The 20,691-nt window shown below is 34.3% G+C and overlaps 2 protein-coding genes across 3 annotated transcripts in view; both read right to left on the bottom strand.

Annotated features, from left to right (window-relative positions):
- Positions 1 to 2,072, bottom strand: part of syvn1 (synovial apoptosis inhibitor 1, synoviolin) — a 3,312-nt gene extending 1,240 nt beyond the window's left edge. The window contains exons 1-4 of the mRNA XM_073820233.1: positions 1,871 to 2,072; positions 1,203 to 1,340; positions 1,008 to 1,100; positions 756 to 912 (exon numbers count right to left, since the gene is read on the bottom strand). Coding sequence (XP_073676334.1) covers positions 756 to 912; positions 1,008 to 1,100; positions 1,203 to 1,334 — 382 coding nt within the window. The 5' untranslated portion in view covers positions 1,335 to 1,340; positions 1,871 to 2,072. The remainder of the gene's footprint in view (positions 1 to 755; positions 913 to 1,007; positions 1,101 to 1,202; positions 1,341 to 1,870) is intronic.
- A 2,930-nt stretch (positions 2,073 to 5,002) lies between these two features.
- The window catches only part of smad5 (SMAD family member 5), a 29,248-nt gene continuing 13,559 nt past the window's right edge, over positions 5,003 to 20,691 (bottom strand). For both annotated transcript variants that reach the window (XM_073820102.1, XM_073820103.1), the window contains 5 exons: positions 18,287 to 18,544; positions 15,519 to 15,629; positions 10,534 to 10,755; positions 5,826 to 6,082; positions 5,003 to 5,737 (listed from right to left, as the gene is read on the bottom strand). In XM_073820102.1, the coding sequence (XP_073676203.1) occupies positions 5,594 to 5,737; positions 5,826 to 6,082; positions 10,534 to 10,755; positions 15,519 to 15,629; positions 18,287 to 18,544 (992 nt within the window). In that variant the 3' untranslated portion in view covers positions 5,003 to 5,593. The remainder of the gene's footprint in view (positions 5,738 to 5,825; positions 6,083 to 10,533; positions 10,756 to 15,518; positions 15,630 to 18,286; positions 18,545 to 20,691) is intronic.

The raw sequence follows: 20,691 nt of genomic DNA, 5'->3' as shown, positions 1-20,691 counted from the left end.
TATCTGATCCAAAGTACAGTAAAAACAGTGAAATATTGAAATATTTTTACCATTTAAAATAACTGTTTTCTATTTGAATTTATTTCAAAATGTAATTTATTTCTGTGATTTCAAAGCTGAATTTTTAGCATCATTACTCCAGTCACATGACCCTTCACCAATCACTCTAATATTCTGATTTGCTGCTCATAAAACATTATTATTATTATTTATTTATTTTTATTTTAGGTTTCTTTAACAAACAGAAAGTTCAGAAGAACATAATTTATCTTTTGTAACATTATAAATGTTTGTAGCATCCTTGCTAAATAAACGTATTAAAATGGTATAGTGCATAATGTTACAAAAGCTTTTTATTTCAGATAAATACTGACCTTTGGATCTTACTATTCATCAAAGAATCCTGTAAAAAAATGTACTCAACTGTTTTTAATATTGATATAATAGTAATAATCAGAAAATGTGTTTCTAAAACAGCAAATCAGCATATTAGAATAATTTCTGAAAGATCATGTGACACTGAAGACTGGATTAAAGATGCTGAAAATTCAGTTTTGAGATCACAGGAATATAAAAATATATATTTAAGTAGAAACCAGTTTTTTAAAATAGTAAAAATCTTTCTAAATGACAATGTTTCGCTATACTTTCGATCAAATAAAATGCAGGCTTGGTGAGATTTCTTAAAACAAAAACAATAAAAATCCTCTGACATGCAGTGTTTTAAAATGAATTGTAACAATCTCAGCTTTCACTTACAAAGTCCACCCTATCTTCCGCCAACCAGTGGAAGCACTTGAGGAAAAGCAGCAAAGTGAAAAGGGCCACGAAGCGAGGAGAGAAATCATCCCTGAAGACTGTAAAGGCTAAACAGGTCTCAGTCACCGCATACCAGGAGCGTTCAATCAAGTGCTAAAAACATAAACAATACCCAAATTAGAATGACATTTTTTAAATATTGTTTTACCTTTCCACACTTTAAAAAAAAATGTATTTTAAACACCAACCTCCATTTCAGCAGCCCTCAGTTGGCCGAAAAACACCTTCCGCATTAATTTCCCCAAAAGGAAAACCAAAACGAAAGCCTGAATGTATAAAACCTGCCAGAGAAATAGTAGACATGTCAAATCAATGTCTACAGTGTATAGTCTACAGTGCATTTCCATAAAGATCTGACACTTAATAAACTGATGCCAACTTACTGCCATGCTAGGGCTGCTTTTAGTGAGGTATACCACCGTCGGGTAGAACTGGTGCTTGAGGAAGTAGGCATGAGCAACCACCGCACCAGTCAAGACCAAACTGGTGGCCGTCACAAGAGCGGCTCGCACCATCTTGCACTACAGAGGAGAGAAAACATAAATCATAATGGACTGTTCTCAAGTTCAGCTCATGAGATCAAAAAACATTTCATGACATGCAAACTTAATGCTGACAGGATGGTATTACAATATCATTCAGATGCTGAAAACTAAATAAATTTACATGTAAAACAATTAAACTGAAGTGAAAGTCAGGGCCCAAATTACATTATGCATATGCATATGCATTCAACATCTAGGCCTGTTATAGATGTTCTTAAGAGCACAGATGAGTTTAAATTTAGCTTTATTTACATAATATTACGTTTGTCTATATATGACTCTGAAAAGCAGCACCTATTAACTTAACAAGTTACATAAAGGCTATGAAAGGCAGTATGACAGCTGTAATTAATCTAACGTTACTATATAGATAATAAACACTAATTAAACCAGCCACAGCATGTTTTAATAACCTGACCATATGCTAACATGTATAAAGTCTGAGGGGACTGGCCGACTAACGTTAGCTAAAGCAGTCAAGACTGATATGACACGCAATGTCTCACCTTTATCCGCAGGAATTCGCTATTTCTGCTTTCTAGAGATGGCCTCTGTTGAGCTTTGCTTCTTATAACCGGGTCTTGTGTCTATCCTTCCATCTAAAGCAACCGTGTCGCTTCCAATCTCTTGCAAGTCGCAGCCACTTGACGGTTACGTGTTTATTTTTCGCTTGCTCTCCAGAAAGGCCACCTCACTTCCGGTGAGCGTTCATTCCTGCCAGTGGAGTGAAGACAGCGCACAGCTCTGAGATGACTGAACAGATCAGAGTTTCGCTTTCAAAATAAAAGCTTACGAAACGTTCATTAAGTTCAAGTTCTTTCGTTTCAAAGAACCCGTTTTATCCAAAAGCATTCAATATCCACAAGTGTCATTTAGCCTAATGCACACTTAAGTTTTTTTTTAATTATATAATAAATAATTAGGTAAAATGTTTAGGTAAATCAATCAATAAATACAATCAAGTATTAATTTATTAGAAATTAGCTTTCCTATAGACCTTTTTCCTAAATAAACGATGAGCGCCGCCATTACGAATAGGAACCCATTCAAATAGCGTCCATCTGTTTTTAATGTAACTAACGTCCGCTGCTTCGTGTCATCTACACACTCATTAAAGTGAGGCACTGACAAATGACGGTCATTGCGACATTGCCAAGTGATGGCGCTATGGAGCCATGTGCTTTTTAAAAACATTTTAATAGGTTTAACATCAGTTTATTAGCTCGGAATATACCCTAATTTGACTAGAAACAATGCAGACCGGAAATGCAAAGCATTCTTTCAGTTAAGAGTCGGTCTTACTTCCGTGTTCAGGAAAAACGTCTATTTTTTTAAACTTAATATCATTTTTAGGTATTGTTGAATTTTTGCCTTTAAACAAAGACTTCCATATTTACTAATGGATTGATTAAATAATACACCTTATAATAAGACATAACATAACATAAACTATTGAAAGCGGGGCATGATGTAATCTTTAATAAATTAAAAGAAGTTTGTCCAAAAACAACCTGAATCACAGGTCCAAACATAAATGAAGGCACAAAATGTACAAAAAATATCAATATCGCAATATAGATAGATAGATAGATAGATAGATAGATAGATAGATAGATAGATAGATAGATAGATAGATAGATAGATAGATAGATAGATAGATAGATAGATAGATAGATAGATAGATAGATAGATAGATAGATAGATAGATAGATAGATTAGATGGATGGATGGATGGATGGATGGATGGATGGATGGATGGATGGATGGATGGATGGATGGATGATACTGATAGATAGATGATGGATGGATGGATGGATGGATGGATAGATAGATAGATAGATGATACTGATAGATAGATGATTAGATAGATAGATAGATAGATAGATAGATAGATATGAACAACTTAACTATTATAATTATTTTTTATTAACAATTATTTAAAACAATAATTAAATTGATTGTAAAACATTACAACAGTTGTTTTAAAGATGTTTTCTTTGGATTGTTTGACTACTCAAAAGAGAATATAGCAGTTCTGAAGTTCTGATTAAAATGAAATGATTCGCGATCTGTGCTCAGTCCCGATCTAAATCAAATGATTCGCGAAACCTGCTCTGAAGTTCAGATGAAAATCAAATGATTCAAATCACGATCTGCGCTCCGATCCACTCTGTAAATCAAATGATTTGGGAACAAGCACCGAAGTTCCAATTACCTAAATCAAATGATTTGTGATCTGAATAAATGATTCGTGAACCAACTCTGATCGATCTAAATGATTCACGATCTAAATCAAAAGATTCGCGAACCTGCTCCAAAGTTCTGATCATAATCAAATGATTTGCGTTCTACGCTCCGAAGTTCCGATCACCTAAAAAAATGATTCGCAAACCGGCTCTGATTGATCTAAATTATTTGCTGTCTAATTCAAATAATTCACAAACCGGATCGATCCAAATGATTCGCGATCTAAAAAACAATCTTCGCAAAACGGCTCTGATTGATCTACATTATTTTCTAATTCAAATAATTCAGAACCGGCTCTGATCAATCCAAATGATTGGCTTCTACACTCAGATGTTCCACTCTACTGTAAATGATTCACGATCCGCACTCAGACCCGATCTAAATCAAATGATTCGCGAACCCGCTCCGAAGTTCTGATCATCTACTTCAAATGATTCGCAATACGTGCTTCGAACATTTCCAGCTCCATTAATATTTTGAGCTGCACCTCAAAATACATAGGTGGAAACATTGCGCATTATGATCGAGTTTGTGACTTAATTCAGTATATTTTGAATAGTTTGACCAATGGAGTTCAGTTGGTGACAGTTCAACAGGAAATGAGTTGAATATCTAATTTATATTAAATATCAGTATTCCGTAGTCAACATTTGAAGTGGATCAAAAAAGATCATCAAAGCTGTCCTAAGACAAAAAAGGGTAATGTTTTAGTTTTTAGGACAACTTTAATAATTTTGGGGCACCTCAAATGTTGACTATATTCTAATAAATATTTAAGAAACTATTGTTGCATCTGATTATATTCGCCTATATAGCGATATAGTCAATGTAAAGATTAAGAAGATGGAAAGAAATACGAATCTCGGCTGAAAATATTTGTACGTTTTCATAAAAATATAAACGCTAAATGAGTGAATAAAAAGTGGTCATGCAATAAAACCTGAAACAAGAAGCAAACTAGAGGTCGCTGTCCGTTAGGTATTGATGCGAGAGGACCACTTTAGACATTTAGAAAGCATTTTTATCTGATTGCTCTCATGTGAACAGACAGAGCCTATTCTATTGTATACAGAATGGCATTAATGTGGTCTAAATTCACCGTTTATGTCTAACCACCTCCTGTGCATTATATGCTAGAAAGCAATCTAATGTGACCAGCAACACCATGTCTTGTCCAGTAGAGGGAACCAAATAACAGACATCATGGTCTTTCAGAAATCTGTTTACATTCATGCAATAAAATCTACTACACTATGCAATGTTGAGTTTTCTACGTTGGAGTAAACAGACACATGCAAGGAGATATTGTGCTAGCCAACAGCTGTGGATTTACACATACTCTAGAGAAACAGCTTTCATTTGTCATCACAAAAACATCAAAGGAGCACAAATTTATCAGATAAAAGAACTTTATTTAAAAGCAGTAACTTTGAATTGCCTTGAGGCAACAGATGCTATAAAAAGGAAACATTTGTAATGAGCTTTGAGTCTAACAGTAAACATATAAAGGAAAATATGCCTTGCGAATAACAGGGATTAGACAACGTAGCAATTAAAAAGATTCTCATAGAACTAGGAAATTGCCATTTTCAACTGGTGTAAAGTGAAGTAGAGATACATGGGAGCATGTCAATTTCATCTACTAGATTACCTACAGTTAGAGGAAAATCAGTCATACAAGCATCATTTTAAAACAACTGTATGCAAAAAACAAACAAACAAACAGGAAGGCCATTGCTAAAGCAGTAGTTAGTCCATTGTGTGTCACTGCCTACAATTTTCCTCAGCTAGATGTGCTTGTAGCCCCAGTTCGTTCTTCTCGTTCTGACTGCCGCAGGATTCGCTCACCCATCTGCAGGTAGTGTAAACAGTTCAGCCCTTAAGATCTCCTTTTCTTTCAAAAGTGAAGTAAAGAAAAGAAAAAAAAAACAGCTCAAAAAAAAAAAAAAAAAAAAATCCTCCCAGCCCAGCAGGGCCCATCATTATGAGACAGAAGAGATGGGGTTCAGAGGAGAACCCATTTGTGTTAGGACTTTATCCAGCCATTGGAGAGGCCCGTGAAGATGCACTTCTATCCAGCAGGGAGTGCTAGTCACATCTTGTCTGTGATACTCTGCTCCCCAACCCTAATAGAAAATAAATAAATAAAGTTAGGGTAAACTGACAAAGGTGAATAATCATCTAAAAACTCATCATTGCTCGTGACACTCGTACCTTTACAAAGCTCATGCGGATGGTGCACATCTTGGTGAGCTCGTAGACGGCCTCGAATCCGTGGTTGACGGACTGAGCGAGCAGCTGAGCGAATTCTTGGTTGTTGAAGATCTTGAGGCTGCAGCCACTGGGGATCTTGCAGACGGTCGTGGGGTGGAAGCCATGATGGTAGTTGCAGTTTCGACTCTGGACGAAAATGCTGGTGTCGCTCAGGCACTCTGCGTACACTTCTCCTCCGACATAATACAGGTGGACACCTGAGGGAGAAGAGATTATTGTAAATGTACATCAATCAGGGATCGTACAGATACTGGAAAATAAATTTCCAGATTTTTCAAAGACTTTTTAAGCACTACTTTTGATTTTTAAGGACTTCAGTCAGAGATCTCACTTGTCAAACAATGTTGTTTCAAATTCTAAAAAAAGACATGGATAAATAAAAATATACTAATTATTAAAAAAAAATGGCAAAAATAAAGTGAAGCACACACAAAGTATTACTACTAAAGCATTACAAAGTATACTACATTTTTACTATAGTAAAACCACGTTTAATTTTCTTAAAGGAGTAGTTCACTTTCAGAACAAAAATGTACAGATAATGTACCCACCCCCTTGTCATCCAAGATGTTCATGTCTTTCTTTCTTCAGTCGTAAGGAAATTATGTTTTTTGAGGAAAACATTTCAGGATTTCTCTCCATATAATGGACTTCTATGGTGCCCCCGAGTTTGAACTTCCAAACTGAAGCTTCAAAGGGCTCTAAACGATCACAGGCGAGAAAAGAAGGGTCTTATCTAGCAAAATTTTCTAAAAAAAAAAATTACAATTTATACACTTTTTAACCTCAAATACTCGTCTTGTGAAGCTCGGCAAGACAAGCGTTTGAGATTAAAAAGTATGTAAGTTGTAAATTTTTTTAGAAAATAACCGATCATTTCGCTAAATAAGACCCTTTTTCCTCAGTTGGGATCATTTAGAGCCCTTTGAAGCTGCATTTAAACTATGTTTTGGAAGTTCAAATTTGGGGGCACCATAGAAGTCCACTATATGGAAAGAAATGTTTTCCTCAAAAAACACCATTTCTTAACGACTGAAGACAGAAAGACATTAACTTCTTGGATGACAATCTAAATCAACTGATTTCTGATCTGCAATTTAAAGTCCCAATCTGAATCAAATGATTTGTGATGCGCAGTTCCGATTTAAACTCAATTGATTCACGATACAACTCCAAAGTCCTGATCTGAATCAAACAATTCGCAATACGCACTCCAAAGTTCCAAACTAAATCAAATGATTCACGATACATGCTCCGAAGTCCTGATCTGAATCAAATGATTTGTGATACATGATTTGAAGTCAAATTATTCGTGAACTCACTCTGAAGTCTCGATCTAAATCAATTCATTTCTGATCTGCAATTCGAAGTCCCGATGTGAATCAAATGATTTGTGATCTAAATCAGTGATTCGTGAACTGGATCTAAAGTTCCAATTTAATTCAAATGACTCACGATACACACCTAGAAGTCCCGATCTGAATCAAATGATTCGCAACAAAGTTTCAATCTAAATCAAATGATTTGCGATCCGCAATTTGAAATCCCAACCTGAATCAAATGATTGGCGAAACGCAAAGTTCCAATATAAAGTCTCGATCTAAATCAACTGATTTTCGATCTGCAATTTGAAGTCCCAATTTGACCGAAATGATTTATGATCTGAATCAACTATTTGCGAACCGGTTCTGAAGTCCTGATCAAAATCAAATGATTCATGATTTTAAGTCAAATGATTTGCAAATCTGCTCCAAAGTCCCGATCTAAATCAAATGATTCGCAAAACGACTCTGAAATTCCGATCTAATTCAAAAGACTCACGATACATGCTCCTAAGTCCCAAACTAAATCAAATGATTTGTGATACATGATTTGAAGTCAAATTATTAGTGAACTCACTCTGAAGTCTCGATCTAAATCAATTCATTTCTGATCTGCAATTCGAAGTCCCGATGTGAATCAAATGATTTGTGATCTAAATCAGTGATTCGTGAACTGGATCTAAAGTTCCAATTTAATTCAAATGACTCACGATACACACCTAGAAGTCCCGATCTGAATCAAATGATTCGCAACAAAGTTTCAACCTGAATCAAATGATTGGCGAAACGCAAAGTTCCAATCTAAAGTCTCGATCTAAATCAACTGATTTTCGATCTGCAATTTGAAGTCCTAATTTGACCGAAATGATTTATGATCTGAATCAACGATTTGCGAACCGGCTCTGAAGTCCTGATCAAAATCAAATGATTCATGATTTTAAAGTCAAATAATTTGCAAATCTGCTCCAAAGTCCCGATCTAAATCAAATGATTCGCAAAACGACTCTGAAATTCCGATCTAATTCAAAAGACTCACGATACATGCTCCTAAGTCCCAAACTAAATCAAATGATTTGCAATCTGAATCAATGATTTGTGAACCGGTTCTGAATTTGTAATATAATTCAAATGATTCACACTCAAAAGTCCCGATCTAAATCAAATGATTCGCAACATGGAAAGTTCCGATCCAAATCAAATGATTTGCGATACGCAATTTGAAGTCAAATGATTTGCGAACCTGCTCCGAAGTCCTGATCTAATTCAAATGATTTGCGATATGCAATTTGAAGTCAAATGATTCGCAAACCCGCTCCAAGGTCCCAATCTAAATCAAATGATTTGCGATAAGCAATTTTAAGTCCCGATCTGAATCAAATGATTCGCAATACGCACTCCAAACTTCCAATCTAAATTGTGATTAATTTCAGAATTTTTTTTATTTTTTGTTAAATTTAATTTTTTTCTAATCAACTGACTATATATAGCAATACAATAAATATTTGGCTTCATAAACAGCTGCGCATTCTCTGCAAGATTACAAAAAGATGTATCTTGTAGGTCTTCATGTGATTAATTTCAATAGTGAGTCATTATACACTCCAACAATGATTCACCATTGTAATCGAACATGTTTGGTCTGAGAACATTTATTCAACTTTTTAGGTGTGGAGATGATTAATTGTCATCATTGTAATATTAACACAATTGTCTTCTTTGTCATCCAACCAGGTCATCCACCATGAATCATCTGAAAGCTGATGGTAAAAAAGTCTTGCTTTTAAAGGGCCATGCACACCAAGGATGATCACTAAAATTATAAGTATACACCACAACTATAACAAGAGGAACTATATCATCCAAATCACTTTTAAAACAGTTTTTATCCAGCTGAATGCTAAAACACTGGCAATCAGAATCCACCTGAATATAAAGATCTTAAGCATTTTAATCTACAAACACTGAAACTACAGCACAAGCTTATAATAACCATTAGACCATTATTGTCAGTTGGTGTATATGGCATATTGTTATCGTTATAGCTGTCTTTTTTTAGTTTGAATAAGCCTTAAACAGGGTAAAGGTTGTCATTTTAGGTCACCATGCTGACAAACCTATTCTACTGTGTTATTTTAGTATTATGTATATACTATTAGAGTTTTTATTCATATTCTGAATTTGCTTTATTTTTATATATTTAGTTTTTACTTAAATTTTAGGGTTTTTTTTTTGTAATTTTACACTACCAGTCAAAATTTTTGGACAGTAAGATTTTTTAATGTTTTAATGTTCTCTTCTGCTTACCAATCCTGCATTTATTTAATCCAAAATACAGCAAAAGCAGTATTTTTTTTCTATTAGAATATATATTTTAAAATGTAATTTATTCCTGTGATTTCAAAGCAGATTATTCTCAGAATCATTACTTCAGTATCTCACGATCCTTCAGAAATCATTCTAATATGCCCATTTGCTGTTCAAGAAACATTATTATTATTATTATTATTATTAGCAATATTTAACAATTGAGTAATTTTTTTCAGGATTCTTTGATGAATAGAAAGACTTAAAGCTGAGCATTTATCTGAAATAAAAAGCTTTTGTAATATTATACACTATGCCATTTAAAAGCTTGGAGTCGGTATCTTTTTTTTTTTTGAAAGAATGTATTGAATATATATTTTAAAAGAAAACTGTTACTTTAAGTAGTAAAATGTAAAAATGTTACTGTTTTTGATTTCCTTTGGATCAAATAAATACAAAACAACAACAACAAAAACAAAAAAACAAATCTTACTGTGATTTGGTCACATTTTTTTAAACAGTTTTATTTTTTTTTTCTGGTTTGATAATTTCAAATAGTAAATCTAGTACTTCAACTTCATTTAGTTGACAATGTAACATTTCTAATATTTAAGTACAAGTTTTTCACCTAATATTTAAACTAATATTTCAATTAAATTTTTTTTACTACTTTAGTTAACATGAACTAAGAACAAACAATACTTCTACGCCATTTATTAATCTTAGTTAACATTAATTTCAGCATTTAATAATGCATGATTAAAATCTAAAATATCAAAAGTTGTGCTTGTAAACATTAGTTAATGCACTGTGAATCAACTGTTTTTAATTAACATTAACAAAGATTAATACATACAGTAATAAATATTGCTCATTGTCCATTCATGTTAGTTAATACATTATTACTGTGTCCTTATTGCAAAGTGTTCACCAATGTTATTTTTATATATAGTTTACAGTCTCACTGGATTTCCAGGACTGAGTGAAATAAAGCACAGTTGTGATAATATCCGCACGCATACCTTTGCCAATGTGGCGGCGAGTGTTTTCAATAGTGGAGTTACGATTGACGTTGGAAAGCAGGCCCAGGCAGAAGCGGTTCTTGTTGTTGGATGGGTCAGTGAATCCATCAACCAGCACGCTGGTGGAGGAAGCGTGGTAAGCCTCTCCTACACGATTATTCAGCTCGTAGTACACAATAGAGCACCAGTGACTAGGCTCCTCGTATTCCACAGGCTGCACATCTGAAAGAGGAAAATAAAACAAGACCTTGAGCCCAAGCCATCTATTGTTTCAACTTGCTCAGATACTTCACCACATCAGCTAGATAAACATTCTGGAAAGATTAGAGGGAGATACCGGGCCAAAAGGATTTAAAGATTACAATAGGCAAACGCTGCTAGAACTTCAGGCTCAGTCATGATGACAATGTTTTTAGCTACAGTGACTGCTCATGACACAAAAAAGCAAGAGCTTTCTTAAGGCAAGACACTGCAGGTGAATAGGGTAAAAAATAATAATTATCACCTTACCCAGTTGATTAATTACTTTGATAATTGCAAACATTTTTTGTATTACAAGTTAGGTTTAAATATGCAAATGAGGCATTATTTAATGAAATGCGCACAAATTTGCATACATTTCTAGTGCATAAATCTAAACACTGGATGAAGTCAGATTCAAAATTCTTGTTTAATTTTGACATATTAGAGTCAAATGTTTTTACAGAGGGGATTTGGGGTATCTCATTTCATCATAACATAATTCAGAAAAAAATTGAACAGACAGGAAACACTATTTTTTTACTATTTTTTATGGAATAAAATGTATAAAATCAAGCAAATTATATATAAACAAATCCCTCTGTAAAAACCTTCAGAATATAGACGGGAATAAAAATGTAAAATTCGGTGTGTGTAAGTGCTACTGAAGTGGAGATTTATGGCTCAGTGTAGGAGAAAAAAAAAAACTTTATAAATTTGTACATTTGCATTGTAATTGAAATCTATTGACACAAATAGAAAAAGTGCTATAAAAGAAACACTTTACAGTGTCTTTTGGATGATTTCTTTCCACTAGTCTGAAAAAACCAAAAAGCCCAAAATCTCAAACTTGATGGGTGCATAAGAAAAACTGTTTTTACCTGTAGTGTCTGGCTTTATACAACTGCCATGCACATGTTTTATTTCGGTCTGCCACAAAAAGTTGTGTTTCCAAAGCACCAGGTTGTTACAATGAGGGCTTTTGAGAAAAAACTAGTCATCTGATTTGCCAAACGCCCCCAAATGTTGTGTACAAAGAGTGGACTGTTGTTGGACATTTCATAACAGTAATTTCAAGGTCTGGGTTAACAATACTGATCTCTTGATTTTAATGGATTCTCATTTTGATGAACCAATATAGATTTTTTTTTTTTTAATTCCAGATATGTTAGTTAATGCTGTTTTCTGTTAATTTAGTTGTAAAACAAAGTCTTTCATATTCTAGTCAATTTAAATAACATCATTTAAACAATAAATGTGACCCTGGACCACAAAACCAGTCATAAGGGTAAATTTTTCTAAATAAATAAGCTATTGATGTATGGTTTGTTAGGATATGACAATATTTGGCAGAGATAATCATTTGAAAATCTGGAATTTGAATCTAATCTTTAAAGTTGTCCAAATGAAGCTCTTAGCAATGCATATTACTAATCAAAAATTAAGTTGTGTTATTTATGGTAAGAAATTTACTAAACATCTTCATGGAACATGATCTTTACTGAATATTCCAGTGATTTTTGACATAAAAGAAAAAATGTATAATTTTGACCCATACAATGCAAGACTGGTTTTGTGGTTCAGGATCACAAATGTGGTTTAGACACTCTTTAATACGCAGTGAAAAATGAGCAGAAAGACATTAAGAAAACTGTTTGTAAACAACATAATGCCAAGTTATCTAACTTTAGAGAGGAGAATTTTGCTAAATGTAGGCATACTACATATTCAGCCTATTTGTTTGAATAAATCCATGATGGAAACAAGTTATGACAGCAACTGTTTAAATTTTTTAAACCAATTGGAGTAAAAACAATTAATTTTTAATTGTGTGCTAATTATTAGATTTATATTGTTGGACTGTTGATAATTTTAACCACTTATATTTCCAGTTTAACTGGATGGTGCTCTAGGCAAGAATGGCCAAAATGGTTTTACTTTTATGCCTGTAGTGAAAAGTCAAGTTTCTGCAAGGTAATTGGCAATATAGGCCAATATTTCCTCTATCAAACAAGCCATAGACAGACATATATGGGCCATTCTACACAATTGGTCCAAAGTCGGAGTTGAAAACGTCTTATTCCAAAAAAAAAATTGAATGTGTGCAAATTGCATAATATCCAAGGTACACATTTCTAGTAATTGTGCAGTTAAGTCTCATATTGTATTTTCAGAAAGTTTAGGAATTTTTGTCCTCTCCCCAAATATGTCACTATTAAAACACAGTAATGTATAATTTAATTAGAAGGGTTATATTGATCTATTAATATTTTGCTTACATCTACACTGTAAATATATATTTTTTGCTATTTTAATAATTTTTGTCAGACGTAAATCAATAATAATTACACTTTAACAATATTTTAAGTGTAATTTTTGAGATTTGTTATATTTTAGTCAAATTTTTCTTTGTAAAACTCAAAGTTGATCATACTTATTTCAAAGTTAAGGATTCATTAGTTTGAATGTACACTGAATCAAAACTATCATAACATCTTAGTTGATAAAAAAAATGCATATCTGAACTAAAATTGTGTTTATTTTCCCCAAATATGAAGATTATGTGTTCCCTTTTGTCACTATCGAAACAATGACAACATGTTTCAGTACTGACAAATTTATGGGATAACACCCAATAAAAACGAAAAAAAAAAAAAAAAAATTCAGATAATTTTGAACCTAGCTCAAAGATACTATTCAGTACATGGTTAGCTAGAACAGTTCTGAACAGTTTTACACTTATAAAAACTAAATGTTATGGAATAACTCCCCAAAAAGTGTTTTATTGCAGAAAAAAAAAACATGTTCGGTAGTGACGTTCCTTAAAGTTACACGCAGATTTTTCAGACTTTTAAAGTGCCCCTATTATGCCTTTTCAAATATGATATTTCATGTAGTGTGTCATGTAGCTGTATGTGAACATAAACTATCTGCAAAGTTGTGACGCCGAGAGTGCACTATAAATGAAGTTTTTGTCTATCAAAAAAAAGAGTCGGCTCACATTCGCCTAAACGAGTCGTCAGCAATTCGAATCTTTTTCTGTAACGGCCACACGTCACGAGCTACACATTTGCGTAATGTCCGCCCACGATCAATTTCGTGAACAACTTGCCCGCCCACAAACAGTAGGCCTACCATTTTCACGTAGATTACGTCATGTCAAGAAGACGCCCTGCGCTGTGAGAGTGAATTTGTTTTATATGCCCTTCCGAAAGATGAAACTACCAAGAATGAGTGGTTAACATTAATTTTTTCAACAACACCTCAGCAGTCCAATGCCAATCTTGTGTTGTGTTCGCGTCATTTTACTGATGACTGCTTTTCCAATCTTGGGGAGTAACGTTACAACGCGGGATTCACCAAACGCTTGGTTTTAAAAAATGGATCAGTGCCCAGTTTATTTGGACCGGCTTGCTCCTCTGAACTTCTACCTGTAAGTATGATTAATAATTGATGATTGTATTTTCTAGCGATCGTTCAAAATACGTCTTTGTGTACGTTATGGTGTGTAACAACCCCGCACATGTCTTGGTAAGCGGCTAACTTGCGTTTCTGTAGTTCTGTTGTTCAGCTGTGAGTGCAATGTAGTCTAAAAATTGTGATTGATGCAGCTTGACTGTCTGTCTGCCTTATTAGTTTAAGTAATGATAATGATAAACGATGGCTTAACGCAGTGTTATGGATTGTACAGTGTTGAAGTTCACAACGTAGAGGTGTGCCCGGTTCGCTTACAAAAGCAAATTGCAAGCACTTTCCACAGTTATAATATGACACCCACTGAGAAACGTCCTGCTCCGGTCGTGCTTGCAAAACAGTTTCTTGTCGATGTGCCACTTCAACCGTTTCATCGTCAGACTCCGGCTCGAATTGATAGGGTAAAATCGAGGCTATCTTTTCTATGCATTAACAGGTCTCCACAGCTGTCATTCAGTTATGCCAATGGGCGTTTCGTTTTGCGCTGTAGCGGTAGACCAATCCAAAAGGACTGCACCATCTGACCAATCACAGCAGTGAGGGCTCACGGAAAGGAGGGGTTTAGAGAGACTGATTCTTTGAACTGCTTCACACGAGTCGTTTACGAATCATTTAGAAACGGGGTAAAATTAAATCTAATTTTGGAGAAAACTAAAGTGTTTTTTGAACTTGCATACATGTAAACCTGTTTTAAGAGACTATTACAACAATTTTAACTACCTTTAACATGGCATAATAGGGGCACTTTAAACAAATTTACCTCAAAATAATGGGGTCTATTTATTTACCAAGTAGTTATGAAAGACACATGAATATTTCCTGATCATAAATGTAGACGTGTAGTTAAAATCAGTTTCAGCCAATGGACTAAAACATACACTTTCAGTTTCAGTAATGACATGACAATTTGGGACACAGGTTTTTTTTTTACATTAAGTTCAATAATTCACAAAGAAAACATAAAATATTTTTTTGAACTTTTTTTTAGAAGAATCAAAAAGATACTTTTAAAAACAATGTCATAAGTTGAAATTTAGGGGTTAGCTTCCTGATATTTTAAATATTATTGTGGGTTTCAATAGATAGTAAAAGGATCTTAGTAAACAACTATGATTTGAATACTTAAAAGTTTTTTAATGTGTTTTTTGGTTGTGGGACAGCAGTTCAGTAGAATGACCCCTATACTTCTGTAATTACGATACTCAAGATTTTAGTAATTTCTTAACATCACACTGAAATCACTTCTGAATAGGATGTTAACAGTTTCTTACCCCCTCTGGGCATGTTCTGAGGAACCATGCTGCTGCCAGTCTCCATGGATTGAGACCCGTCCTGTCCCATCTGTTCATCTGGAGGCATGTAGGCAGGAGGAGGGGTATCAGCTGGTAAAGAGACACCATAGAGAGATAGCGGTCAGACGATGAGGCCTGCTGCAAACAAATGGGCTTCCACTGCAATCCCCTGGAGCCTGAACTCTGATGATTCTTTACAGGAAGCCGTTTCACGTCTTATGGAAACCTTTTAGTGTCAGATTTCGCAAATCTCTTACATCAAACACCCACCTCTGAACAATAACACAGATATTCATCATGTGGAAACAACAGCTATTTAAAGCCGTCATCTGGACAAGTTTAAATACGTGGCAGGGCTGTTTATTATTCAGAGACATATATTGTATGCATTTTAACAGTAAACAGAACAGCAAAATATATATTCGAATCCAATCGCCTCCAGCAACGGTTTATGACTAATAAAAGAGAGCACCTCTGGCTCTAAAAAACATTCTTGGAAGACGTTATCTCATGCAAGAAGAATTTTAAAAAGGCTTGATAAGTTAATGTTACTACTTTCCAGACAAATTCAATGAAGCCAAAGGAAAAGAGCGCTGTCAGATCGCTTGGTGGATCAGCCATATCAGATGAGTTGTTTTTTTATATGCACATAAGAAACGAAATTATGCTGTTTTCCCTGTGGATTTTCACTGTAGTAAAACAGATGCAGCTCAATAAATCATCACTATCACTAAAAGTTTGGGTTGATTAGATTTTATGGTTTTGAAAAAAAGTGTCTTGTGTTTACCAAGGCTGCAGTTTTCATACAAAAACAAAAAACAAAAATACAATAAAAATGGTAATATTGTGAAATAATATTATAATTTAAAATAGCCGCTTTGTATTTGAATATATTACAATTTGTATTTTTTTCTGAGATGACAAAACTGAATTTTCAGCAGCACTTAAGTGCTAAATTGGTCCTCAAGAAGCATTTTTTTCTATTTAATAATTAGGTTACATGTTACAGTAATACAGCACTTGTTAACAATAATGTATTAACTAACAAACACTTCATTTAATCACACCATTTATTAATCTTTGTTACTGCTAGATAATAAAAATACAGTAATTTATTGTTTGTTCATGTTAGTTTACAGTGCATTAACTAATGCTAACAAACAACTTGTGATTTTAATAATGTATTAGTAAGTGCTGAAATTAACATTAACATTAATAAAAGCTGTAGAAGTATTGTTCATTCTTAGTTCATATTAACTAACGTAGTTAACTAATGAACCTTATTGTAAAACGTTACCAATAATTATTACCAAAGTTGAAAACAGTTGTGCTGCTTTATATATTTTTGTGGAACCTGCAATACGTTTTTTCAGGATTGTTTGTTGACTAGAAAGTTTAAAAAGGAAATGGGAAATTGTAACATTATAAACATGTCATTTTTAATCTTTTTAATGCATCCTTGCTGAATAAAAGTGTACATTTCTTCTAACACCAAAGTGATCATGGTAGTGTTTAAATATTATATTGAAATGTTCACAATGTACACTACCAATCAAGTTTTTTTTTTTTTATAAAAAGATTTTTAATGTTTTTTTTTTTTTTTTAAAGAAGTCTCTTCTGCTACCCAAGCCTGCATTTATTTGATTCAAAGTACAGCAAAAACAGTAAAATCTTGAAATATTTTTACTATTTAAAATAATTGCTTTCTATTAATCATCCTAATATTCTGATGTGTGTTCAAGAAACATTTTTTATTACTATTATTGTTATTATTACTATCAATATTTAGATCAGCTGAGTACATTTTATTCAGGATTCTTTGATTAATAGAAAGATCCAAAGATCAGCATTTAACTGAAATAAAAACCTTTAGCAACATTATACACTATATCATACAAAAGCTTGGAGTCAGTATAATTTTATTTTATTGTTTTGGGAAAGAAAACATAGAAATTAACAGTTTTATCTAGCAAGGATGCTTTAAATTGATCAAACGTGATGATAAAGACATGTTATAAAAGATTTCCATTTCAGATAAATGCTGTTTTTCTGAACTTTCCATTCACCAAAGAAACCTGAAAAAATTAGACTCAGCTGTTTTTAACATCATAATAATTAAAAAAATGCTTTTTGCAGCAAATCAAAATATTAGAATGATTTCTGAAGGATCGTGTGACTGGAGTAATGATGCTACAAAATCAGGGTTGAAATCACAGGAATAAATTAGATTTTAAAATATATTCAAATGGAAAACTTATTTTAAGCAGTACAAATATTTTAAAATTGTACTGTTCTTGCTGTACTTTGGATCAAATAAATGCAGGCTTGCTGAGCAGAACACTTTCATCTGGTAGTGTACGTCAAAGCTTGAAGTGCTTCCATCACTTAAATCACTGAGGCTGATGCTATGATGAATCAAGCAATTTCTATGAATAAAACCAGCTTCAGTTCTAACCCACAGCGCTATAAAACATTCGCTGTCCTTCCGCCTGAGTGCACCCAGCCTACGGATGCAGGCATCAGCAAATCACTCGATACAGAATGGAGAGAGAGAGAGCGGGCTGATGCCAAGTGATGGGCACCCACCAGCAGGACTGAAGTCACCAGGCTTTGGTGTGCTGCTTAGCTGGCATTTCCATTGTTTACTGACCGAAAACCAAACTGCAGAACTCGCCGTCATATCACAGGATTATCACTTGCAATGCACCAAAAGATCTATCAATACCATTGAGAGGGGTTGTGTGTACCTGGCAGCTGGAAGGGGCTGGAAGGCCCAGAGCTTGCAGGAGAGTTGGGATAGGTGCCGCTGCTGGCGGGAGACGGAGGATAGGGCGAGTTTGGAGAGATGGGGAAGGAGCTTCCTCCGCTGTGCTGCTGGAAGGACTCCGGGAAGGTGGCGTTGAGAGGCATGTGAGGCTCGTTGTGACTCAGGTTGCGGAACTGAACCAGCAGACTGTGCTGAGGGTTGAACTCGCTGTGTCGTGGCACCAACACCGGAGGAAGTACTGAGAAAAGATTATATTAGTTTAAACATACTAACAGATCATTCTGATTCAAATACTCTATGTTGTTGATAGAGGCACTCCAATTGAACGGCTACCGATCGGCGCTCTCTATAAAGGCAGATCTCATAAACCAATCTAAAGCTGATAATTTGTAACAAAATTTTTTTTAGAGGGGTCATCAGGTGCCCATTTTCCACAAGTTCATATGATTCTTTAGGGTCTTAATGAAAAGTCTCTAATATACTTTGGTTAAAAATTCTCAATAGTAGTGTAAAAAAACACCCTTTTACCTTGGCAAAATCAGCTCTGCAAAATATCAGCATTTTACACATGGGCCCTTTAAATGCAAATGAGCTCTGCTCTCCCCGCCCCTCTCTGCTGAGGGATTACGAGCTGTAATGTTTACTTTAGCCGCATTTAGTGCGTTTATCGGCGAAACTTGCCAACAAGCACACTATTAAGAAAGGCCATTTGCAAAGATGCATAAAAACCCCTTATATTCACTTCTGCTGTGGGTGAAGCTGCATCACAAACGATTCACACGAACAAATATGCATATGTAAATCGAGATCGGCACTTTACTTTTAAAAACAAAAGCAACGTTGTCCTCTGCCTCTTAAGCAGCTCAGATATTGGGAGTAAATGACTTCTGCTCAATTGCTCAATTAGAGTCTTCCTCTGCAATTGTATTGGGACTGTTTAAGCTCGGTGAGGGCGGGTCTAAGGTAAGATGTCAATCAACTGTTTCGTCACAACGACAAGAAGCTGAGAATGAGCTGATTTTAAAAAGGGGATATTACTTTTAAAGATTAAATAAAATACCACTGGGTGGATTTTTATCATTGTAGGGCGGTTGTGTACACAAACTGCCAACACGCAATGTTCAAACAACATGTAAAAGTTAGTTTTGCATCTGATGACCCCTTTAAATATCTATTTAGGAGCCTTAGACCTTTCGAACAATATATAGTTTGTCATGATTAGGTTAGGATTTATTTGTAAAATGGTGAAGTAAACTTAGGCGTCCCACAGAGTGGACGGGTGACAGTTAAGGGGTTAATGCAGCTGTTAATGTTAACAGTAAACCTCTATTTGTTGGCGAAAAATAATAGGGTTTAATTTTCATTTGATTAAAAATAAATGTTTAATGCCTTCAGTTGATTATTAGAAAAATTTAAAAACAAGAAAAAAAGGGGAAAAGCTGGAAACCTAGGGGAAACACTGGACACAATACAAATGTTTTGTCATATTGAGAATATTCTTGATGCAGTTATGGAAAAGCACAAAAAAACTTAAACAAAAAAGCATTTTTGTTACTTGAAAATAAAATAAACATGACAGAAATAAAAAAATAATAATAAAAAATACATATTTTAAAAATATAAAAAAGAAAAAGAAAAAAGTAAAAATGACAAAAAACACTCAAATTAAAATAAAAACATGAAATACAAAACAAAAAATGTTAAATATTAAAAAAAGTTTTGGGTCGGTGAGTTATTTTAGTGCCGTCAATGAAGTGATTTCCTGAGAAATGATTTCCAACCAAACAAAAACACAAAATAACGGTGAATTAGTCAACATATAATGTCCCCTGCGAGGATATGAGGACTATTATTTCCTCTGCATATCCAGCGGTATAGACCGTGTTGACTATCAGATATCCCTTGCCCCCAGAGGCCTTCTGATCTCCGTAACCTCTGTTGCCCTCTGTAGATTGAGATGTGCACTGTATTGAGCTTTTCAAGGGCAGATATCACATGTCACTCAGGAGAGAAAACACATTTCTGTTGAAGGCGGAAAACTGATCTGTTGTGCCTTAGCTATTACCTTGGAGCCAGGGTCGGCCAATCAGCACGCAGATGTCAAGGATGCAGGATTCTTTTTTTTTTTCAGCAACTAGGGGTGCTCCGTTCAGGATTTTTGAGGCCAATCACAGGAAGCAGTATCTGCCGATCCGATCACTGATACAGATCTTTTTAAAGCCTTCTTTTTATTTTTAGGCATTTAAACAGCTTTTTAATTCGAGGAGTGGAGCGGAGCATTTTTTAGACATTTTTCAAGAATATATATTTCTCACCTAAAAATGTAAGTTTGAATGCTGCATTTTCGCATCTATATTAAAAAATTAGAGTGACAGTTAAAGGAAC

The sequence above is a fragment of the Garra rufa genome, chromosome 16 (genome assembly GCF_049309525.1).
Source record: "Garra rufa chromosome 16, GarRuf1.0, whole genome shotgun sequence".
Lineage (NCBI taxonomy): Eukaryota > Metazoa > Chordata > Actinopteri > Cypriniformes > Cyprinidae > Garra > Garra rufa.
Note: the sequence above shows the minus strand (reverse complement) of the source record. Positions and strands in the feature narration are given on the sequence as shown.